Source organism: Canis lupus, chromosome X, assembly GCF_048164855.1.
Source record: "Canis lupus baileyi chromosome X, mCanLup2.hap1, whole genome shotgun sequence".
In the NCBI taxonomy this organism is placed as follows: Eukaryota; Metazoa; Chordata; class Mammalia; order Carnivora; family Canidae; genus Canis; species Canis lupus.
Window position 1 is genome coordinate 84382436 of NC_132876.1, and position 25483 is coordinate 84407918.

The 25483-nt window shown below is 43.2% G+C and overlaps 2 protein-coding genes across 6 annotated transcripts in view; both read right to left on the reverse strand.

The window, feature by feature from the left end:
• The window catches only part of RGN (regucalcin), a 31538-nt gene extending 19004 nt beyond the window's left edge, over positions 1-12534 (reverse strand). For both annotated transcript variants that reach the window (XM_072815791.1, XM_072815792.1), the window contains exon 1: positions 12417-12534. The gene's annotated coding sequence lies outside the window, so the exon portion shown is untranslated. The remainder of the gene's footprint in view (positions 1-12416) is intronic.
• A 1326-nt stretch (positions 12535-13860) lies between these two features.
• JADE3 (jade family PHD finger 3) overlaps positions 13861-25483 on the reverse strand; it is a 137174-nt gene continuing 125551 nt past the window's right edge. For all 4 annotated transcript variants that reach the window (XM_072815721.1, XM_072815720.1, XM_072815722.1 and 1 more), the window contains exons 9-11: positions 20943-21413; positions 18967-19084; positions 13861-16970 (exon numbers count right to left, since the gene is read on the reverse strand). In XM_072815721.1, the coding sequence (XP_072671822.1) occupies positions 16060-16970; positions 18967-19084; positions 20943-21413 (1500 nt within the window). In that variant the 3' untranslated portion in view covers positions 13861-16059. The remainder of the gene's footprint in view (positions 16971-18966; positions 19085-20942; positions 21414-25483) is intronic.

Here is a 25483-nt window from a genome sequence, read left to right on the forward strand (position 1 = left end):
CTACCTTATTATCATTATTATTTTAATTTTTAAAGTAGGCTCCATGCCCAGCGTGGGGCTTGAACTCAGTCACGACCCTGAGATCAAGAGTCACTGGCTCTACCAACTGAGTCAGCCAGAGCCCGGTGCCATCTCATTGATCTGTCTCAATCTCTTCTCGCATTCCTGGCCATCTGCACTATCCTAAGAGCCCTTAGTGCACTCAAATCATGATCACTGTGGCATTCCAGTTCCCTTTAATTCACTGAGGAGGAAAGGCCAGAGATCAAGCTCCAAAGACACAGGGCTCTAGGCAGCCTGGAGATGTTTGGAGCAATCTCAGCTCAAAGTCTCAGGGTAGTAACAGAGTAACTGGCACTTAGGGCCTCAATGATTTTGCCTTCCCCCTGGGAGATGTTTAAGACAACTACTCTCCCATGGGACACCTGGGTGGCTCAGTGGTTGAGTGTCTGCCTTCAGCTGGGGGTGTGATCCTGGGGTCTTGGGATCGAGTACCACAACAGGCTCTCTGCAGGAAGCCTGGCTCTCCCTCTGCTTATGTCTCTGCCTCTCTTTCTGTGTCTCTCATGAATAAATAAATAAAATCTTTAAAAAAGAAGAGAAAAGACAACTACTCTCCCATGTCTCCATTTACAGATGGGAAAACAGTCTACAGAGTGAGGAGGCTCCCAAAGTCTTGTGTTAAGCTGGGAGAAATCTGGCAAATAGGCCAAACCTGCAGCAGAGAAATAAGACCTTGGGGCCTCCTGGTGGGGGGGGGTCAGTCAGCTGAGCCTTGATTCTTGTTTCAGCTCAGGTCATGATCTCAGGGTTGTGAGATTGATCATCGTGGAGTCTGCTTCTCCGTCTCCCTCTCCTTTTGCTCCTCTCCCCCACCCCCCCTCAAATAATAACATAACATAATGTAAAATAAGAAAAATAAGAACTTGAAGGGTACATTCTTGAGTGGGGCAGAGAATGGGACTTTGATCTCCAGAGGCTTCTCTGGAGTTCTGTTTTTGCCCTCTTCCCATCACACAGCTTCTTCCACCACCTTAATGCTGACGATGCCCCAAGCTATCTCAGCCCAGAGCTCTCCCCAAAAATGACAGGCCTGGGGTTCAGATGCTCTACTCACTCGCACCACTGAGCTGTCCAAAACCAATCACATTATTCTCCATGAGCCTGGGAATGTGACCCTGGTCCCTCCAACAGACTTTGTGAGAAGCCCAGACACCCTGCTAGACTTCTCTTGGTCCCGACCTCAAGTCCAGCTAGCCACCAGGCCATAGAAATTGTCCCTCCAATGCCCTTCTGACTACGTTGGCACTTCCTTCATTGATTCAGGCCTCCCCGCTTCTTGCGCAGATTGTTGATTGTTGTCAGCAACCTAGAGGGCTTGCCTCACCCCTTTGGATCTGCTGCCAAAATGACCCACTAGATCATGAGTCCTGAAGGGCAGGGATGATTCGCATTCATCCTCACCTCCACAGGGCCCACCGTAGTACTGACACATAGAGGCTCTTCAATTACATGCCCCCCCTTTTTTTTGTAGGGAGGAGATAACTTTATTTTGAAAAAATGTCAGTGTTACAGAAGAGTTGCAAAAATACTGTAAAGGATTCCCGAGTATTCTTTACCTAGATTTCTCAAATGTTAACAGTCTACTGTTGCTTTGTCTTTCTCGTTTACATATAAATGTAAATATATTTTTATTTTTCTTGATTTTTAATTTTTTAAAGTAATCTCTACATCCTACACATGGCTTGAACTCCCAGCGCTCTACTGACCGAACCAGCCAGGCACCCATATGGCTATATTTATTTAATGGTTTGAGAGTAAGGTGCAGACATGATGCTCTGTTACCTCTAAACCTTTTGGTATGCATGTCCTGAAAAAAGGGACATTCTTTTATATAACCACAGCATAATTATCAAGATTGAGTGATTAACACTGATACAATATTATCTAGCTGAGTTTCATTGATTGTCCCACCGATGTCTCTTATAACAAAAGGAAAGAAAGTATTCCGTTCTCAAATGCAACCCAGGAGAAAGCTTTGCATTTAGCTGTGCTTATTCTCCTTTAATCTGGAGTAGCTCCTTAGCCTTTGTTTCATGACATTGACAGTTTTGGAGTTTAAAACGTAGAATGTGGGCAGCCCCGGTGGCTCAGCGGTTTAGCGCCACCTTCAGCCCAGGGCCTGATCCTGGAGACCTGAGATCAAGTCCCATGTCGGGCTCCCTGCATGGAGCCTGCTTCTCCCTCTGCCTGTGTCTCTGCCTCTCTCTCTCTCTCTCTCTCTCTCTCTCTCTCTCTCTGTGTGTGTCTCTCATGAATAAATAAACAAAATCTTTTAAAAAATAAATAAAACGTAGAATGTTCCTTAATTTGGGATTATTTGATTTTTCCTCATGGTTAATTCAGGTTATGCCTTTTTTGGCAATACTGTAAAAGTGATGCTGTATCCTCCATAGCATCTGGAGGCAAATGATGTTGATTTGTTAACTTTGGTCACCGTATGTGCTCATTGAATCTTTATAATAAAATATAATTTATTCATACCCAAGAGCATAGAAAGCCCCTTAAACCTGCTGGAGGTTCCTTCTTGACCTCAGTGATGGTCTAGCCATGTACTCTTTCTGCTTCTTTCATCTGAATTTGCTACTCCTTCCGCCTACAACACTTTACTCCTCCCACTAATCCAACCCCTACCTCTGCACTGGGCTTGCTCCTACCTGAGAGTTAGCCTAGTGTCCTGTCCACCAGGAAGCTTTCACTGATTGTCCTGGCTCTGACCTGTGGCTCTTACAGCATCCTGTCTTTATGTTTTATTATGATATTCACCACATTGACTTAAAATTGTTGGTTTGTCTGTCTCTCCTGCTACATCAGGAACTCTCAGAGTAAGTCTTGGACCTTTTATTATGATATAAACCCCTTCATTCAAAGATCACCTCCAGGGACACCTGGGTCGCTCGGTTGGTTAAGCGTCTGCCTTTGGCTTAGGTCATGATCATGATCTCAGGGTCCTGGGATCGAGCCCCACATGGGGCTCCCTGCTCAGCAGGGGAGTCTGCTTCTTCCTCTCCCTGCTCATGTTCGCTTTCTCTCTGTCTCCCTCTCAAAAAAAACAAAACAAAATCTTTAAAACAAAACAAAAACAACCCTCCCCCAAAGATCACCTCTAGTCCAACAAATCTGGGTTCACTGATTCCTCAAAAGAAGAGAGAACTCACAGCATGGGGGAACTGTGGGATGTCTTGGTTAGAAGGTGTTAGACAGAACCTATTATAGGACTTGGCTTTGTGTTAGGTCATTTTGGGGTGAGTACAAGGACTGAAGGCTGTCAGGGAGTGGGGTAGTTTTATGATTGGATATCTTAATTCTTATTAAGAAGGTGAGGAGGATGGAGTGATTGATAAAGAAGCAACACCCATTCATAGGAGCTAGGAGAGGGCGATGTTTGGTCATTTTGGGGATTTTTTTAAAGATTTTATTTTATTTATTCATGAGAGACACACACACACACAGAGAGGCAGAGACACAGGCAGAGGGAGAAGCAGGCTCCATGCAGGGAGCCCAACATGGGACTTGATCCCGGGACTCTGGGATCATGCCCTGGGCCGAAGGCAGATGCTCAACCACTAAGCCACCCAGGCGTCCCCATTTTGGCGATTTGGACTGATGTTTGTTAGTCTTGTTTTTGTCTTGCTTCGTGATGGACACAGAGAAGTCTTGTCTGTTGTTGGAGATCTGTGAAATTGTTCATGTTCAATGAGAGAATACCAAAGCCTTGCTGTGAGTTCCAGGCCAGCTCTTGTATGTCAGGGGCTGCGTTTCTTTCTCACTCCCCTCTTTCATCCAAGATCAGATGAAGTCAGGCCACAGGACGCAAGTCTATATTCTGATCATCACCACTGCCAGGATTTTGCTGACCTGGAGTTGGCTCAGAGGAAGTTGTCTGTAGTAGGGTTAGGGCTCGTCTCTCCTCTCCATTGCAGAATGAGTTGTTATTGAATCCCCTGAGGTGACAAGGGCTGTACAGTGGCATTTAAGACTCTGGACAGGATGCATCGGCCAAATGCACCACAGGCAGTTACCAGAAACAAGATGATGATTAGTCCTTGTAATAGACCCTGGAGACAGACCAAACTCAGGCCAGGGAAATATGTCCCAAAGCCCAGCTGGTCTCTTGTAGAGAATCAGATGGCCTTTTCTTTTAGCCTGATCAGAAATTGTTCTACTTGGGGGCTCCTGACTGGCTCATTTGGTGGAGTGTGCATCTCTTGATCTTGGGGTGGTGAGTTCAAGCCCCATGTTGGGTGCAGAGACTACTTAAATAAATAAAAACTTAAAAAATAAATTATTCTCCTTGAGCCTTAGTATTTATATGAGTGCAGCAAGAAGTGTTTGCTGAAGCATAAACTCCCCCTTGGCTAGCTAACAGGAAATTGAAGGTTATGAGTTTCCTCATGACAACTCTGGCTAATGAATGTAAACTGGTTTTGGCAGCGGGCAGGGGGTGGGGGACTTCTGAGTAGAAACCGTGTCATTTCTGGCATCTGATAAGGTCAGAGACAGGTTTTGAACCACCTTTTCACTATTTTGCAGACTCCAGCTCACAGAGCATGCATGAAGAGTCAGCAGCTACTTCTCCCGGGATTTATCCAGACTCACCCGTGCCTGCCTCTTCTTTTCAGGGAAAAATGTTCCACAGGAGGGCTGGTACCTTCAAAAGTTGTTTGAAAGTTTCTAAGAATTATCCCAAATATGCAGTTAAGTTCACTTGTAGCAGGTGGATGTACATCTGATGGCCACATAGGCGATGGTATCGTAATGGGGCACAGACTCTATTGGGCTTATGAGTATCATTTGGCATGAGCTAATTGTATGTCCCTTGAAATGTCCCCTCCAATAACGTGAGTGGTGGGGTTAAGCGGTTCCTGAGACAAGGGTTTCTGATGAGAACAGAGTACTGTGGCCCTGGCACAGACCCCACCTGAGTCCCCACTCCTGGTGGCTAGCTTTTGCTGACAGCACCGTGATGACCTTGGAAGAAGCATTCTGCTGATGTGAGGTCACTTGTTATGTGACCAAAGTTTGGGATGGATGAACCTTTTTTAGAGGTACATCTTTTCTAAAGATTTTATTTATTTATTCGTGAGAGACACAGACAGAGAGCCAGAGACATAGGCAGAGGGAGAAGCAGGCTCCCCACAGGGATCCCAGGACCTGGGATTATGACCTGAGCTGAAGGCAGACGCTCAACCACTGAGCCACCAGATGTCTCTTAGAGGTACATTTAAAGGAAGAATGATTAAATTTTTGTCCACAGTTAAATTCAGAGCGGCAGCTCTGGTCTGAGAAAAACTTATCAGGTTTTTCTTTCCTTTTTAAAGATTCTATTTATTTATTCATGAGAGACACAGAGACATAAACAGAGGGAGCAGCAGACTCCCTGCAGGGAACCCAATGTGAGACTCGATCCCAGTACTCCAGGATCACGCCCTGGGCTGAAGGCAGACGCTCAACCACTGAGCCACCCAGGTGTCCCAGGTTCCTTTTTTCTTAAGCAGGAGATCACTGAGGGACAAAAGGCACAGGACGAAGATAAGGAAGAACCTGCAAAGGAGCCTTTTAGTAGGTTACGGGGGAGTGTCAAGTACAAGAATAGCAAGACGACTGTGGTAGGGTCGAGGGAAGGAAGAGGCTGCTGACAAATCAGAAAATGAACCTTGGGGCATAAGCTGTCTTCTTCTGTAGTCAATGGTTTCTGGAAGGTTCCTAAGAGTCGCATTTAGAGTCCCAGTGGAATGGCCATCTAGTAGTCAGGATCCAGTGATGTGTATCTTTTAAGTTGGGAAACACGAACCGAAGTGTCAGTGCCTTGGAGTTTTATTGCTGTCGGTTGCTAACAGCGCCCGATAAAGTCTTTTCCATTGAGGCTCAAGGGCAGTTTTGAGAGAAAACCTTTCAGGTTTGAGTCATGCAGAGGCTGCTGGGTGGGTGTTTTGAAAACGCAGCTTGGACCTGTTGGTGATAAAGCTGGAGGTGTACGAGGCTCTCGTGGTAATTAGTCACTTCAGCTTGGAATAAGCTAGAGCCTAGGATTGGAAGTACTTTCTTTTCCTTTTTTAAAGATTTATTTATTTATTCATGAGAGACACACACACAGAGAGGCAGAGACACAGGCAGAGGGAGAAGCAGGCTCCATGCAGGGGTCCTGACGTGGGACTCGATCCCGGGTCTCCAGGATCACACCCTGGGCTGAAGGTGGCGCTAAACTGCTGAGCCACCCGGGCTGCCTTTTGACCCATTTTAAAATTAGTTTTATATATGAGGGGAGGTATGGATTGAAGGTCTATTTTTTACTATATGGATATCCAGTCATTCCAGTACACTTTGTGGGAAGAGGATTGTTAAAGACAATCTACTTTGCACTAAATTGCTGTGTGCTTTTGTTGAAAATCAGTTGGCATGTATGTGTGGGTCTATTTTTGAATTCATTCTATTCCACTGATCTATATGTCTATCTCTACACCAGTACCACACTTTTTTGATTACCACTTCAAGAATGAAATCAGGTAGTGTCAGTCTTTTAGCTTCATTCTTTTTGTTCTAAGTGTTTCGCCAACCCTGGGTCCTTTGCACTTTCATATGATTTTAAAATTTGGTTTGTCAATTCCCACCCCAAGAAGGTATGATTTTGATTGGAATTGCATTGACCAATTGGGGATAACTGACCTCTTAATATTGAGCCTTCTGATCCATGAACATGGTATATCTCTCCATTTATTTAGGTCTTCTATTTCTCTTGGAAATGTTTTATTGATGCCATTGAACAGGTCTTTCATATCTTTTGTCAGATTTATACCTATGAATTTCACATTTTTTGGCACTAACTTAAATGGTATTATTTTTAAAATTTCAATTTCTGATTGTTCCTTGCCAGTATATAAAATACAATAGATTTTTGTAAATTAACCTCTTATCCTGCAGCCTTGCTCTACTCAGTTATTAGTTCTGGTAGGTTTATTTATGTATTTATTAAATATTTTATTTATTTATGAGACAGAGAGACAGAGAGAAAGAGGGAGGCAGAGACAGAGGGAGAAGTAGACTCCCCACTGAGCAGGAGCCCAATGTAGGACTCAATCCCAGGACTCTGGGATCAGTACCTGAGCCGAAGGCAGATGCTTAGCCACCTAGCCACCCAGCTGCCTGTTTTTTTTTTTTCTACATGGGCAATCATGTCATCTGAAAACAAAGAGAGTTATATTTCTTCATTTTTAATCAGGATGCCTTTCATGTCTTGCTTTATTGTACTGGCTAGAAATTCTAGTATAATGTTGATGAGAAGTGGTTTCTTGCTTTATTGTACTGGCTAGAAATTCTAGTATAATGTTGATGAGAAGTAGTAACATTCTTGTCTTATTCCTGATTGTAGAGGGAAAACATTATTTTTCACCATTAAATACAATGTTAGCTTCTTGCTTTATTGTACTGGCTAGAAATTCTAGTATAATGTTGATGAGAAGTAGTAACATTCTTGTCTTATTCCTGATTGTAGAGGGAAAACATTATTTTTCACCATTAAATACAATGTTAGCTGTGGGTTTTTCATAGTTATCTTTTATCTGGTTCAGGAAGTTCCCTTCTATGTTTAGTTTGCTAAGCATTATTATCAGGAATAGATACTGGATTTTGTCAAATGCTTTTTATGTATCCTGGAGATATGATGAATTATATTGATTGTTTATTGAATATTAAATAAACCTTTCACTTCTGGGATAAATCCCACTTGGTTATTGCTATGGACTGAATGTTTACGTTCCCCCAAGTTCATATGTTGAAGTCCTAGCCTCCAATGTTATGGTATTTGGAGGTGGGACCTTTGGGAGATAATTAGGTTTAGATTAGGCCATGATGGTGGGACCCTCATCATGGGGTTCATGCCCTTATTTGAGGAAAAGAGAACTTTCTCTTTCTCTAACTATGCACCAAAGAAAAGCTATGTGAGAACACATTGAGAAGGCAGCTGTCTACAAACGAGGAAATGAGCCCTCACCAGACAGGAGTCTAATGGCACCTCTATCTTGGACTTTTCAGCTTCCAGACTGTGAGAAACAAATTTCTCTTGTTCTAGCTAGCCAGTCTATAGTTTTTTGTTGAAGCAGCCCAAGCTAAGATGGTCTCGATGTATTATCTTTTTGATATGTTATTGGATTCAATTTGTTAAAGTTCTAAGAATTTTTGCATCTATTTTTATGAAGGATATTGGCCTATAGTTTTCTTATTATGTCTGTGTGGTTTTGGCATCAGGGAAGAGTTTGTGTAGAATTGGTATTATTCTTTATTTTTTTAAAGATTTTATTTATTTATTCATGAGAGACACAGAGAGAGAGAGGCAGAGACACAGGCAGAGGGAGAAGCAGGCTCCACGCAGGGAGTCCAATGTGGGACTCGATCCCGGGTCTCCAGGATCACGCCCTGGGACGAGGGCAGTGCTAAACGGCTGAGCCACCCAGGTTGCCCTGGTATTATTCTTTAAATGTCTGTTAGGATTTTCCAGTAGAGCCATTTGGGCTCAGAGTTTTCTTCATAAGAAAACTTTTAACCCTAATGTATTTAAGAATAAAAAGGTTTTCAGGTTATCTATTTTTTTTCTAGAATGTGCACTGGTAGTTTGTGTCTTTGAGGGACTGTGTCCATTTCATTTTTGTTGTTGAATTTACTGGCATAAGTTTTTTAAAAAAGATTTATTTATTCATTCATGAGAGACAGAGAGGAGAGAGGTAGAGATCTGGGCAGAGGGAGGAGCAGGCTCCTTGCAGGGAGCCTGATGCAGGACTCGATCCCGGATCCCAGGATCACGTCCTGAGCCGAAGGCAGATGCTCAACCGCTGAGCCACCCAGGTGTTCCATGGCATAAGTTTGTTAATAATATTCCCTTATTGGGGCTCCTGGGTGGCTCAGTGGTTCTCTAATCTTTGACCTGAATCTTTTTAAATTTACTAAGACTTGTTTGATGGCCTATCTTGGTAAATATACCATTTACATTTGAAGAAAGGATGTGTACTGTGCTCTTGCGGGATGGAGTAGTAAATGTCAATTAAATCTGGATGGTTGATAGTTTTGTTCAAATCTTCTATGTTCTTTTTAAAAAGATTTTATTTGTTTGAGAGAGAGTGAGCGAGGGAGAGAGAGAGAGCATGAGCGGGAGGGAGGGAGGGGCCGAGGGACAGGGACAAGCAGACTCTTTGCTGAGCAGCAAGATTTGATTCCAGGACCCTGAGATCATGACCTGAGCTGAAGGCAGATGTTTAACTGACTGAGCCACCCAGGTGCCCCTCAAATTTTCTGTGTTCTTACTTATTTTGTGTGTACTCGTTCTATTAGTTATAAACTATAATTGTTGGTTTGTGCATTTTTCCTTGCAGTTCTCTCATTTTCTCCTTAATGTATTTTGAAGCTGTTAATAGGTGCATAAACACCTAGGATTTTTATGTTCTCTTGAAGAATTTGCCCTTGCGTGGTGGTGATATAGCCATCCTAGCTTTCTATTGGTTAATGTTACCAGGTATCTTTTACCATTCCCTTAGTTTTAACCTATATTTAAAAGTGAGTTTCTTATAGGCAGCAGAGAGTTTCATTCTTTAATCCCCAAGCTCTGCTCAGGGGTCTGGGATCTTCAAGAACTCTCTAACTCTCCAAGCTACCCACTTCCTTCTAGGAAGTTCTGATAATTAGAGCATCATTCCTCATGATGAGCCCCCCACCTGCCTTCTATCACCTCCCCACCAGGGTGACATTCAGAGATTTCCACTTCCTCACAACAGCTTTTCAGACAACAGGGACAGTCAAACCTATGGCAGCTACTCAGGCAGTGCCAGATTCAGCCACAGTGGATCAATCAGGCCCATGGAAGATTACCTCAAGGCTACCTGAGAAGTACAAAAGGCTCCCTTGGAAAAAGTATGGGGAAGCAGAGAATATAAAACTAATTTCTACAGGGGAGGATCTTATTGGTAGAAAAAACCCACTTATTTTCCATTTTCAGAAAGCATCTCTTTTTTAAAATATTATTTTTAAAATTTTTTTATTTATTTGAGAGAGAGAGAGAGAGAGAGAGAGAGAGAGAGAATGAGCAGGGGGAAAGACAGAGGGAGAAGCAGGTCCCCCGCTAAGCAGGGACCCCGACGTGGGACTCGATCCCAGGACTCCTGGATCATGACCTGAGCCGAAGGCAGGCACTTAACCAACTGAGCCACCCAGGTGCCCCCAGAAAGTGTTTCAACTAGGGAAGAAAGCATAGGAGCAACCTATAATGGTCAGCCATAGCCCAGGTGGGCCCTTTGGGAAAGAGATGCTCCTCTGAAAGAGTGAGGAGCACTTGCTCTATTCCTAGTGTATTTGTTTATTTCTACTGTCACAAATTAAATTTGGTGGGTTAAAGCAACACAGATTTATACTCTTATAGTTCTGTTTGTCAGAAGTCTATAATTATGGTGTAGGCAGGGCTAGGTTCTTTCTGGAGACCTTAGGAGGGGATTCCTTTCCTTTCTTAGTTTCTAGGGGGCTACCTGTGTTCTTTGGCTCATGGCCTTTCTCAGCATCACCGCAACCACTTGCTTCCACTGTCACATCCCCTACTACTGCTGATCCTGCTGCCTCCCTCTTATAATTACCCTTGTGATGATACTGGTTGGTCCCATTTGGATCATCAAGGACAATCTCTCCATCTCAGTTCCCTTACCTTTATTATATCTGCAAAGTTCCTTTTACCATGCAAAGTAACACAGCAGCAGGTTTTAGGGATGCAGCTGTGGGCATCGTTGGGGAGCCATTGTTTAGCCTACCACATTTAGTTACAGGCTAGAACAGCCATGTGGACCAGGTCCTAGCTCTACCGCGAGACCTGTCCTGTCCAGATGTGTGTGAATTATCTTGGTCTCTGGACATGAACCTCTGAACCATTTGCTTCTGTGTCAGATGACTAATTCTGGTCCAGTCATCTCTGTCCAGGATGGCAGGGATCAGTGAGTGGTACAGGACTCATGGGATTAAACCCTAACTCGGGTTGCTTTCTTCAGGGAGAAGCTGAGCAGGAACTCTTAGAGAAGGGGCTTGGGGCACAGAGTCCAGCAAAGTGACCAAGAGTAAGAGCTGTAGAGGTGACCTCACAGGTTTTCATCTCAATCCTGCTATTTACTAGCTGTGGAACCTTGAGTAACGGTCTTAACCACTTGACCTGTTTTGAAATGCATCAAATAGAGCTAGTAGTATCACTTTCATATGGTTGTCATGAGAACTAAATAAAAGGTTGTTCACGTTCATGTAAAAGGCTTAATCAGCAGAGGGCCTGACACAGAGGAAGGGCTCAATGAATATTGCCATTCTTATTATTTGAAGGCTTGACTGGCCCCCCAAAAGTTTCCTGGACTGTCCTACCAAGGGTATTGGTCTCGGTTGGCTTCCCTAAGGGATTTAAGTAGTTGTGTTAAAACTGTCTTTTAGCCTGGTCTTTGCCAGTGTACTTCCCAGTCCATCTTGGAGGGCGGGAGGACAGGGACACTGGCACAAAGTCTGCCCCTGAGATGTAGGCGGCCCTGTTTGGTCTTGCTCATGGTTATCCCTGTGGGAAAATATAACAGAAAAAACTGGCAAGTGGCCACAGGACTGCAGACAGCCAAGAGCATTGTGAACACCACTGGTTTTACCCTCTATGGCCACCAGTCTGCAGGGCTGGAGGAAGGAGGGGGCAGAATTACCCAGAGATCCTGTCTTAGAGAGTCAAGAAGGGAGAGTTAGAGTGGAAAGAAGTCTGTCCCCAGAACTCTGGTACATGTGCCAGGCCTATCTGGAGCAGGACTAAGTACCTAACGTGTTCTCCCCTAAGCAGGCAAAAGGTCTGAAATGCTAACTGTCCCTTCCGAAGTGTCTTTCTTGAAGCTGACGTGATTAATTCGATGAGGTTATTCATTTTCAAAATGTCAGCAATTCTTAGCTTGAGGTTTTTTCATCATGTGAGAAAGGACTATAAAATAACGAGACCCGTTTCCCGGTGTGATCTATGGAAGCGGCTTCATTACCGCACGGCAAGACTTTGGAAGGTAAAGTAATGTGGGCTGAAAGGTGGTTCTGCAAATGGTTTCCGCGCTCAGGTAACTCGGCTGTACGGAGCACAGCTTAGTCAGCCCAGCGGTGCCTTTCCAGCTGATTCACCACCTGACATCCCCTCTAGCGGCAATGGGCAATGACACGGACAAGGTGGGCCGGGAGGCACAGTGCGTGGACTGGAAGGGAAGGAAGCCCGGGGTGTGCAGGCCTCAGGGCTGGAATGCTCACACCCAAACCCACCCTGACAAGGTGAGAAATGCTCCGTTTATCTAGACAACTTATCTCTTTAGGGACCTACAGGTGGAAGAACTCACCAGTGGCGAACAGGGCAGGGGACACCAGTCTGGGTCTTGAGCCTTCCCCACCTCCATTCACTTCAAGGACAACTATCCCCAAAGCTTCTGGCCGTACAGTTTGTTCCAGTCCACGAGGTTACATTAACTGAGTTCACAGAAACAGGGCTGAGTGTTACAGAGCCCTGTGTAGGAGAGACAGCCTCAGGGTGGGGCTTTATCAACTCAAAAGTTATTTTGTAAAAACATCAACCCATGGTTGCGGCTTTCCATAAAACCTGAAAAACAGTTGAATTAATGCTGTGAAAATCTAATAATGCTTATCATAAATAAGATACATTTTTGGAAAATATCACATGGAAGTTGCTCAGTGGTAAGGTTTTACTCCTGTCAAGTGCTTTTCCTCAATTCTCAAGGGTCAGCAAACATGCTGAAGATTGTAAAGCCCAGGAGGGGAAAAAAAAAAAAAACCAACAACCCAGGACTATGTGTCGTCTGGTTTATTCTCTGAATTTAAAAGTTTCTTCAACACAAAGATTTCATCTTCCATTGGCAATATAGACATTGGTATAAAGCCAGCTTTTCTTGGCTACAACAAAAGGGTACATTTGTGATTTTGGTTCTCCAAAATCTTACCTAACAATGTAGTGAATCAAGAGTTAGCCACTGGGGCACCTGAGTGGCTCAGTGGTTGTGTCTGCCTTCGGCTCACGGCGTGATCCCGGGGTGCTGGGATAGAGTCCTGCATCGGGCTCCCCACAGTGAGTCTGCTTCTCCCTCTGCCTATGTCTGTGTCTCTCATGAATGAATGAATGAATAAATAAATAAATAAATAAATAAATAAATAAATACCTTAAAAAAGAGCCATTAATGAGAGGAAGGGTGAAAGGGAGAAAGAGAAAAGGCGGCCGAGGAGGAGGGGCAGGGAGAAGGGGGAGGAAACCACTGTAGCTATTAACTATCTTCACTACTGATTTACCCAATGACCCTTAGTAAGTACATTTCTCAACCATAATGAAAATGTTTATAATGCCCTCAGAGTCCTCCACCATGACACTATAAAACCCATATTACATTACTATGCTCACATCCTCCAAATAGAACGCATTCTGTAAAGAGTGTATATTTAAGTGATGCCTGATCTAATCCTTTTGGACTGTGTGACTTTAGATAGGATCCATTTCTATGGTGACTTTTAAATGATGATCCTAAGGTTTTGTCTTACTAGCCTGATGAAATCATGATTTTGGGGTAGAGTTCAAGGCCCCAGAATTCTCTTTGGTCCCTGGTAATTGACATGAATCATCAATCTGTGCCTCTAAACTTTCAATTCCTCCTCCTCCCGCTCTGTCCTTTCCCCCCACCATCTGTGTGGTTTAATGAGTAAGATTTTTAAATATAAAAGGAACAGATGTAAGATTTTCTAAAACCCACATGCCAAATTAAGAAATTACCACACTGACAGTTAGCAGTTTTCATAATTTAATGAAAAAGTATTGGTAAAAAGGTGACATTTGAAAAAAGACGGAGTTTTATCTTGGAAAACTGGACTATATAAGACAAAATGAAAAAAAATTAACAAAAGGTTAAGAGGTAATACTTCAAACAACAGCAAAATGTAGCAAATACATTTTGGGGCAATTGCAATTTACAGAACTGAAGGCTCCTTCATTTACTTAGGAAAATCTTGTAAAAATATTACAACTATATTTCCCTGACTGCAATTACTTTAGTCAATACTCTCCCAATGGCATTACATATGGAATTTGGCTGAAGCACTTTTTCAATGTTTGCTTTTCCTCCTACTCACTCTGAATCGAAAGGCATGAAGGGACACAGGCTATGGCACTGGCCTTGTGCAGAAGGAGTTTTTATCACACAGCTCTATTATAATTTTATTACTGGCAAGGTGTCAAATTTACTTCCCCCTGGGGCAGAACTCAAGAGAAAAAGCACAGAAACCTAGTGTATCCCCAGGAGAAACTGTTCTCCTCATTTGGAATAATCCATAGCCGTTTCCATCCGAACAAAACACAGGACACCTACCACACATGCGATGGCGTGTTCACACATGTACACAGGCAATAAAAGAAACATTTTCAAGGTGTGGGCCAAAGGGGAGGCAAAATACAAAGTTTTCCAAAGAGGAAGAACAAACAAAAGCCATGGAACCCACTAACAACGCTACAGGAACCAAAGCAGGGAAAGGAAAACTTGAGTTTCCCTTGTCGGTAGCGAGAGGAAGAGCCCTGGCCTGCCTCGCCTGACCCACGCCTACTGCAGCTGGGCTGTTTGTTCACCAGTAGGCAATGTTAAAACTCTAAAAGTGGCCTCTCTTGTCTGAAACTTCCCACTACACTTTCCCAAACTAGAAGAGAATATTAATTTAAGGCTAAGAAGAAAAGAGAGCAGAGAACTATAGTCGGCTTCACATTTTAAAAACTGCAACATTTTCCCCTTCTTTAAATGGGAAGCAGACATGTTTTATCCGCCCCCCCCAAATGTAATTATTCTCTTCCTCCCAGAAATCAATCAAGGCTGATAGTTTGGGAACAGGGTATAAGCAACTTCTGAAAAATGGCTCCAGCCTTTTTGTTTGGGAAATTGCCTTGGATTCAAAGTTGGTACAAAGCTAAATTATATCCATGTGTTAAACACATGCTTTCAAATTCTGTTTGACAATAAAAATCTGTTTCAAAATTAAAGCAGGTAAGAATACTTAACCTCTGTGCATTTTACTATATTTTAATTATACCTCAATAAAAATTTTTATAAACATTAAAGCAGGTATACAAAAACTGTCAGCCAAACTTATTTAAGTCAAACTGATTTGAAAACAATAACACAAAAACCCTGACCTGGTACAAATCCCCCAGAATTGGTCTCACTTTGGGAAAGGCTCTGGGATCTTTCACAAATGCTTAAATTGCGAGAATCAGAGCATTTTCCTTAGAAGTAGTACTTTTTTTGTACCTCTGTAAACACTATCCGCAAGTTAGCCTTTTATGCTTGTTAGATGGGTGAAGTGGTTACAAGTGCGTTCCTAACAAGCAAGTCTAGGAACAGGCCCTGGACACTCATAAGCATTAGGAGTATTGACTTGGTAAGGTAAGATACTGCGAAAGGAGCTCAACCTTATGCAGAGCAAAGGAAGAGGGTAGTGAGTCTCACAGTATCTGAGATGTGGTCTCTGGTCTCTCCCTGAAGTGGGGTTTCCAGATACCAATGGAGTTAGGAACTCCCTACAGACAGGAGCTCTGGGAGTCACATGCTGTAGCTTCAAAAGATAAGTAGTTTTAGTGTCTGATAATCATGGTCTCTTGCAAATCCATTAACAACGCAAGGACTCTGAATATGTATGTGCATCAATGTGTTAATGTGACTGGAGAGTTGTCCCAGAGTATTTACTGAGCAAGTACTCTAGGCCTAGCTGTTCTCAACAGCCTCTGGCAGAAAAACTTTCGGACAATCTGTAATTCTTTAATGTGCTTGTGAAAAGTAGACTTAGATGGTTTCAAAAACTGCAAGCCAATTTACTATGGAAACATTTTATTCTTTTCACTACAACTCTTCCTAACATATGCTAGAAATCCTTTTGGTGTGTGTGGCTTTCCCCAATGTATGGGGCAAAGGCAAAGATTAAGCTATTCTTGGAGGTTTCTGATCACCTTTGCATTGAACTGTGGGAAACAGGATGTGTCTTGCTTTTACCATGACAATCTCGTCGAGAGTCATGGGAAGGATTCTCCCTGTCAGAGCTAACTCTTCTTACCCTAACTTTCTCTTTATTCCCATCACTTTCTGCTTCTGAATCACTCAGCTCCAAATCTGGGCAATACCCATCATTTTCCTGATATGAAGCTCTCCCTGCAGACCGCTTGACAAGCTGCTTGCCCCAGAGCTGCTCCTTGGGGTTAATATTCTTGGTTGGTTTCATATAACACTGGAGGTCTTCCATGGTCCTCGGCCATCTGTTGGTGGTCTCCTTAAAGGACCTGCTAAACTGTTCCACGGTAGATTTTCTAAAGGTGCCCTGACTGGCCAAGTGGGAGCTGAGTATGGACTCCTGGTCACAGAACGTCTCACTTGAGCTGTCTTTTTGGGTGACATCTCCAGACCAGTTGCCCTCCAGGCCATTGGATTTGGCAAGCTTGGAGGTAGACTGACTTTTCCCATTCCCAATGGAAGACTGTCCATGCAGGGCAGCCTGAAGGACCAGAGGCTTTCCCAGTGATTGCCCGTGATAGAACTCCGGAGATGGAGTTCTCCATGCAGGACTGGGATCCTTTGTTTCACTCCGAGGATGGCTGAGACTGGCCAGCAGACGGTTACTCTTGCTCTCTAGTGAATGTCTTGGGTACGATTTCGTTCTCATTTCTAGTGGCTCCTGAGGCACCTGCATGCTCCTTACACCGTGAACAGGGGAGCTGCTGGCAGGAGATGGGGGTCCATGATCAGGCTCTGTGGAGCTGTTCTGGCAGTCTTCTGGAGCTGATTTGGGCATTTTTAACTTTAAGGTAATTCTTGGTGGTGGGTTAAACAATGAGTTTTCTAGTGCACTTGTCAAAGGAAGTCCTGTGATCAAAAGGAAAGATTCATCTTAACAACCGATTTAAATAACAGTGTACATGCTCATTATGGCACAGTGAGTTCACACACCCGCTCTTCCAAATGTCTAACAAGCCCCTGTCTTTGATATGCATGTACATCATGGTGGCATAGAAGCTGAAGGGAGCTGAGATAGAGGTTGGGTGGGGGGTACTACAGGTGGAAAACTCAACGATGCCACTGTTTTTTTTAATATTAAATCCAAAAAATTTTTTATTGGTGTTCAATTTGCCAACATACAGAATAACACCCAGTGCTCATCCCGTCAAGTGCCCCCCTCAGTCTGTTATGTGTCTCTCAGCCTCTTCACCTATACTCTCCCAGTCTGTAAAATGGTCACAAAGACTAGTGTGCCACCTCCTATATCCCCATCTCTGCCCCCTCCATTTCTGAAAAGAATGCCAATAGCAATGGCTTAGAACAGTCTCCCCTTCTGTGTGTGTGTCTGCGTGTGTGCATGTGTGGGTACTGTATAGCACTTAGGACATGCCTTAGACATTTCAGATCCTACCCTCTAATCTCTTCTGTCCTTCCTAAAGCAAGTCAAGAACACAGCATAGGTTTTGGTGGAGGAAGAGTATGTGAATGTATGTTTTAACCTGACAATAGTAGTAATGGTAGTGGGTGGTTCCCATGTGTTTTATGTCCTTAACCTAAAATAATTTCCTGACGGTGAATGACTATCATGGAGGTATGGAGAAGGTTATTTGCAGTGGCAAGGCCAGCAGAAAAGAATCACAACAGTCCTGCCCATGGCCTGCTATGGGGGTTGGCCTGGGGAGTACTGGCAATCAGTTACCTGGTTATATCATCCTACAATCGTATTTAGAACAGATCTTCCTTTCTCTATTATTTTGAGTGCTCTGAAATTTAAAAAGCACTGCCAAACAATTTCTTCTTGCATAGGGACTTGACCTTTGCCCACAAGAGGACAACTAGTAGGGGCCTGGGCACCACACATTCCCTAAGGGTACATGTTGAATACTCACATCTCCCATCTCTACCCGGGGCTGCCACCCACTGACACTACAAGCATTTATGGGGCTGGTTCCCACCAATCAGAAGCCACATCTGGGGCCAGTCTCCTCGGCAAGCAGGGGCCCTCCTCGCTATCCTTTGGTTTTCCTGGTCTTGTTTGTCACGGTGTCTTTGTGACTGAGCAGCCCTGCTCCTTCCTGCTATCCCATTCTGCTGTGACCCTTGATAATTGCAAACACCCCAGAGCCTTTGATGCCTACCTGACACCTCACTTCTGGGTGTCTCTCTTACTCTATGGCTGGCCCTTAGCTGGAGCTGGATTCTGTGAACCCTGCATAGTGACTCCTGGTTGCCCAGGCTTTGCCACCAACCTCTGTGTTAAATGAGGTACAGGGAGGTTACAAATGTCACTGAATACGACTGTCATTGCAGCCAAGCTCTCCATGTTTAGGGCACTGTAATTATGCTCACCTGTCTCTCTCACCAAGTGGGCAGCACACCTTATAGGCAGGGATTTTGTCTTGCTGACTGCTCTACTTCCTAGCTCGCTTCTTAGTCCACAGTAGGTCTTCAACAAATATTAGTAAAGAGACAGAACCTATATCTCCTAACTATTGGCTAAGGGTTTGTTTAACCTTGGAATTAAACGTTTTCTGGAAACTAGGATTAGGTCTTATCCTACTGATTTCTAAATGAATTTGATGATTACGGAATAATTTCATGGTTTTCACTAATGGCCCTTAATATCTGTCTGACACCTAGATTATCTGCCCTACACCTGCAAGTCCCCCAACTCTACCTTGGGATTTCTTGCCTCATGAGTCAACACTGAAATGGGCCATGTTGTATCAGGGTTGGACTTGAGCAAATGAGATATTTGACAAGAATGTTACAAGATTTTTAAGTAAAACAACTGCCATAAAATTAAAATTGTTAAAATAGGATATAACCAGTCTATATTAGGACATCTTTAATATAAAGTTACCTGCAGCCATTTCCTGGTTAGCAAGCTGGACTTGCAAACCGAAGATCTGTTCCTGTAGTTTGTTTTGTGATAATTTCAGTTTCTCTCGTCTGCTTATCATGTAACACAGATTTCGGACCTGAAAGCCCAACATACAGCAAATAGAGATTTTTGCCATGTTACAGAAACCTGACAATTGAAATTTTTTAGCTAAAATTAAGACAACTAAAATTAAGTGAGGTACAGGGGTGGCTGAAGAGAGAAGACAGAACACAAAAGACAGAGCCACTGTAAAGGAATTCATGTAGCACGATCAGTCGTGGGATCATGGTTCCCATATCAATCAGCAGCACAAGCAAAACGCTCCTAAGCCACTCCCTGAAACCTACTCTCCCTGCAGTGTGATGCGCTCAATGTTTATCTGCACAGCCAACTGAGGAAGACCGAGTGATGGTTTAACACTGTGGCCTTCCCTTTAGATCCCTGTATAAAACAATGGGGATGCTGGATCCAGTATAATTTTCTTTTTTTATTTTAAATATTTTATTTATTTATTTATGAGAGTACAGAGAGAGAGAGAGAGAGAGAGAGAGAGAGAGAGAGAGGTGGAAACACAGGCAGAGGGAGAAGCAGGCTCCATGCAGGGAGCCTGACGTGGGACTCGATCCCGGGACTCCAGGATTGCACCCTGGGCCAAAGGCAGGCGCTAAACCGCTGAGCCACCCAGGGATCCCCCCAGTACAATTTTCTAATGAGTACTGGACCAGCAGGATAAAAGTCTGCTGGAAAGACTGAAAGTGGCTTTTTTGTTTACACCTCTAGCTTGGCCAAATCTCAGCCACAAGGGTGCAATCCTCATGCTCCCATACTCCCCATCCCACCTCGACAAATCACCCCACCTTTCTGTGCCCCAGTTTATTGCTCTGTAAAAAGGGCTAAACAATAGTACTTTCTTCACAGACATGTTAGGATTAAATGAGTGAATATTTATGAAATGCTTAGAACAGTGCTGCCACATAGTAAGTGCTATAGATGTGTGAGTTAAATTTTACAAAGTGAGCCAAATCTATTCCCTTCCAAATTCTGGTAGCAGAGAGAAAAACAAGCCATCTCTATAATTATACTTGATTATAAAATTATCTAGGGTAAACACAGGGCCTAACTTATCTTTAAATAAGTGAGTTAAACGGACTTATCTGGTGTAGAGTCTTTTAACCAGAGGCGATTTTGACCTCCCAGGAGGCATTTGGTAATGTGGAACCATTTTTGGTTGTCACAGTGGGTATGTTGTATGTGTGTGTGTGGGTATTTGCTATTGGGTAGAGGCCAGGGATGCTGCTAAGCATCTAACAGTATCCCCCACAACAAAGGACAGTCCCCTACAACAAAGAACTATCCAGCCAGAATGTCAGCAGTGCCAAGTTTAAGAAACTCTGATCTAGTTCTTTCCTCAATGAAATTCATTCTTTCTTCAGCCCATAGTCTTATGTGTCAGTAAAATATAGCTGAGCCAATTTAGGCTCAACGGTGAATAAAAAGTAAGCCAAATGAAAATTTCTTTCAGATTTAAGGCTCATATAGCATATAAACGAGGGCCCTCCAAGTCCCTTGAAAGTGCCTGGCAAAGTTTGCCTGGGTGGCTCAGGGGTTGGGCATCTGCCTTCAGCTCGGGGTGTGATCCCGGAGTTCCAGGATCAAGTCCCACATCAGGTTTCCTGCATGGAGCCTGCTTTTCCCTCTGCCTGTGTCTCTGCCTCTCTCTTTCTGTGTCTCTCATGAATAAATAAATAAAATCTTAAAAAAAAAAGACAGAAAGTGCCTGCCAAAAATGTAAACAGAGTCTAACGTTTGGGGCCACGGTGTAATCAGAAGATAAGTAAGGACACAGAAGCCCACAGTATAAATGAGCTGACCTTTAGAAAATGACAAACTGGAAGCAGGGCCTCCATTTTTATGCAGACCTAGACCTAAACAGTAGCCAGAGCTGATCACCTTACCCTCTCTAGGTCTTGCCGTAGATGCATAAACATTCTCATGCGAGTGTGAATACTCTCTTCTTTTGGCTGCACCAGGCCATTTTCTTCATCCTGCTTTGGAGGAAATAATGGCTTGTTGAAGTTACTTTTCCGCTTCAGTTTCCAGTAGTTATAGATAAAGTCCACGGCTAGTGTTGGCAGCCCCAGCTCTGCAGCCACATCTTCAACGCGGACCAGGGAATAGAACTCCTCCTCCAGCTCCCGAAGCTTCTGTGCCCGCAGGCTGGTTTTCTCATTTTTGGCCTGACTCTGCTCTGCGGCCCTGTGTAGGGGGTACTCAGCCTCCCCGAGTTTCTGCCTATTTTGGCTGTGCTTGAGGCAGTATGACTTGAACTTCACTTCATCTCCCTCATCTAGGATGGTCTTCATCTCTAGGCTGTGCTCAAAGGCACAGGTGACATGGAAGGCAGTGATGCAGCTTTTCACAGAGCACTGTAGGAAGAAAAGAGGTGTTAAAGGCAGCAGGGCTGGAGGGTGGGGAGGAGGAGGGAAACCTTATATCCCTGGGCTTAAATTGAGAGGTCACAGGAAGCAAAGGAAAGCCAGGGAGAAAACTGGCCCTAAAATGACAACAGATACTTTACAAATAACCCAGAAATCTGTTTGTATAGAACACAGAAAGAACAGAGGCAAAAAATATATATATATATTTCAAACTTCTTTAAGATTTTAGCTCAAGCATTAAGTTTTTCTGGGAAATCTTCCCTGCCCTTTGTGAAGAGTCATGCTATACCTTGTGTCCCCCACATCACCTTATTATATGCTTCTATAGTGGTACTTTTCACACTGTACTTAACAGTATAGTAAATGTCAAATCCCTGGCTAGAGCTCTTAAAGACAGAAGCTGTGTCATTCAAATTTGCATTGGCATCAACTTTTGAATAAGCAGATGCTCAAGAAATGCTTTTTTAAAAAAATGCTTCTAAATAAACAAAAAACCCAACAAAGTCAATATTATTGCCAGAGCATCTAGTGGTTCTAAAAAGGCCACAGGATCTCCAATTATCTAGGTAACCTAACTTCTTGAAATTATTCTTATAGAGCCATGTTGTCCAACATAGTAGCCAACTAGCCACAAGTAGCAATTTAAACTTAAATCAATTAAAGTTATATATAATTAAAAATTCAAGTCCTCAGTCACACTAGCCACATTTCAACAGCTTAAATCTACACTGAACAGTATATATTTCTATCACTGCAGAAAGTTCTATGGGAAATTAAGGCTACAGACAATCTGAGATTAAGCTTACAATATTCTGCTGTTCATAGATGCAACACATTTGTTAAGTAGCATGTGCTGAGGATTCATTTACAGGGCAGCAGAGTAGGAAGAACCGGACCCAGGATTGCTGTCCTCCTGTGCTTCGACTGGTCTCAATTATCATTTGTTATGCTTGCGATGCTACAGCTTTCCTTCCAAAGATTTTAAATGCATGGGTGCATGTATATGTTTATACAGAGGAAGGAGAGAAAGCGATGGAGCATTTATTTCTAAAAATAGGGGGAATTCCTGTGGTGAAAGCCAAGTCTCAGCTCTTTTGGAAGCCTGCATCTGGATGGCAGACTGCTCAATTACCTATATGTTGGGTTTTTGATAACTACAAATAAGGAATGACCTTGGGTTTGAATAAAGACTAAACAGATGCAAACCCTGACAGGTCTCCCTTATAATAGATTGAGAAATTCAACACCTAAGATAAAACTGGCAACCATCAAAGCTTCAAAGGGGACAGATTCCATTTAAGCTAATTTTATAGGATAAAGAATTCCAGAGATGAAATTTAATTCTAAGATTATCTTATCCAGCACATTTATTACTATTTGTGCTTCCCTTTAGATTACCTGATGTTCTACCTTCACTGCCCTGCCCCCTCCCAACTCCTTTCTCACTTTTCTTTTTTTTCTTCCAAAGACTTTATTTATTTATTTATTTATTTGAGAGAGAGAGAGAGAGAGAGAGAGAGCGCACGCGCCCATGTGTGCAAGCAAAAGTGGTGGTGGTGGCGAAAGCAGAGGGAGAAGCAGACTCCTCACTGACCAGGGAGCCTGGTGTGGTGCTCGATCCCAGGACTTCCTGCAACCATGACCTGAGCTGAAGGCAGACACTTAACTGATTGAGCCACCCATGCATCCCTCCTTCCACTTTTCAAGCGAGTGGTAATCTAACCACTTAAACAGCATTCCTGAGACAGCCCACCTCACCTTTGGACAGCTCTAATGGAAAAGTTTGTTACGTTACGCCGAAATCCGTATCCTTAAAACGTCCATGATGAAAGCCAAAAATGTCCTTTTATTTGGGCACCTTTTGTTAATCACTTGGCTAAGAAATTAGCCAGTCATTTAGAGAACACATAGCAAAAGGCATTTTTAAAAAAGATTTTATTTATTTATTCATGAGAGAGAGAGAGGGGGGAGGGCAGAGACCCTGGGCGAAGGCAAGTGCTCAACCACTGAGCATCCCAGTCGTCCCAATTTTTCTTTCTTTTTTTTTTTTTTTTAAGATTTTGTTTATTTATTCATCAGAGAGAGAGAGGCAGAGACACAGGCAGAGGGAGAAGCAAGCTCCATGTAGGGAGCCCGACGTGGGACTCAATTCTGGGTCTCCAGGATCACACCCTGGTCCAAAGGCGGCGCTAAACCACTGAGCCACCGGGGCTGCCCAAAAGGCATTTGTTTTAAGCAAAAGATTAAAAAGTGTTGGGCATAGTACTCTTTCACTATTTAGTAGCTGATAAAAATATGGGAAGAGAAAGCAAAAGGACTGTTTCCTATTCAAGGGGATGAATGTGTGACATAAAACTACTACTGACAGGAAGCTAAAAATAGACCATCTCTCTCAGGTCAGATTTATAGCCATCTGTAGAGACATAACTATAAATTACTAAAAATAAAAGGAATAATACATGAATAAGTATTGGGTACTTAGATGAAAAATGGAATGCCGCTAGGAAACTCTGCCATAAAATCCATCTAGTCACAAAAAAAGGTCATTCTATGATATTTACAGCTGAAGATCTATAGATCTTGGTGGTAAAGGAGAAATGCCAATCCAGTTTTGGTGCCAATCAAATATCTATTTGCTTTTTCCAAAAACATATACTTGGAACATTCTATTAAACAAAGTGCCTTTATATATATCTCATTTGTTTCTACTGTAACCACTTAAAGTGACAGAGGAGGTATTATTATGCTCATTAAAATAACAGCTTTGGGATGCCTGGGTAGCTCAGTGGTTGAGCGCTTGCCTTTGGCCCAGGGTGTGATTCTGGAGTCCCACATCGGGCTCCCTGCATGGAGCCTGCTTCTCCCTCTGCCTGTCTCTCTGCCTCTCTCTCTGTGTCTCTGATGAATAAATAAAATAAATCTTAAAAAAATAACAGCTTTATTGAGATAGAGTTTATGTGCCATAAAAGTCACCAATTTTAAGTATACATTTCACTGATTTTAGTATATTTACATAGTTTGCAACCATCACCACTACATAATTCCAGTATTTCATCACCCCCCAAAAAAGAAATCTCATGCCTCCCTGTAGTCACTTCCTGTTTCTAATCCCAGCTCCAAGTAACCACTAATCTAACTTGGTGTTTCTTTAAAATATTTTTAAAAGATTTTATTTTTTTATTCATGAGAGACACACAGAGAGAGGCAGAGACATAGGCAGAGGGAGAGGCAGGCTTCCCATGGGGAGCCTGATGCAGGACTCGATCCCAGGACCCCAGGATCATGACCTGAGCCAAAGGCAGATGCTCAACCACTGAACCACCCAGGCATCCCTAACTTTGTGTTTCTGTAGATATGCTTATTCTGGACATTTCATATAGGAGGAATCATACAACATGTGGCATTTTTATCTTTTTCTTTTCACTTAGCATGTTCTTAAGGTCCATCCATGTTATAGCATGTTTCAGAATTTCATTCTTCTAAAAATGTGGCTAAACAATATTCCATTGTATGGACATACCACATTTGTTTATCCATTCATCACTTGATGGGCATTTGGGTTGTTTTCACTTTCTGGCTGTTATGAAATAATGCTGTGAGCACTGTGTAAGTTTTTGTGTGGACATATGTTTTCATTTCTCCTTGGTAAGGTGCATTAAAGGATTAACCTTGCCCAAAGAAAGGTTTGGCCCTGTGCCCCCAGCTCCTAAGATAACCTCTAAGCCTTTGGAATGTCTTGATTGAGAAGACGGTGCCTGTTTATCTGGGATCGTTGGGCCATGTCAGGTAGTCTATGCTACCTGATGTATGGTGGAGGCTTTGGGCCACTGGGATCAGCGCGATCTCTGGAGGAACTGGAGACTAAGGTCAGCCATGCAGGTGGTCAACTGTGTCTACATCACCAACTCCTGATAAAATCTCTGAACGCTAAGACCTGGGTGAGCTTCCCTGGTTGGCAATACTGTGTATTATGACACATCATTAGTAGAGAAATCAAATCTGTCCCTAAGACTCCACTTGGGGAGGACAACTGGAAGCTCCACGCCTGGTGTCTCTTG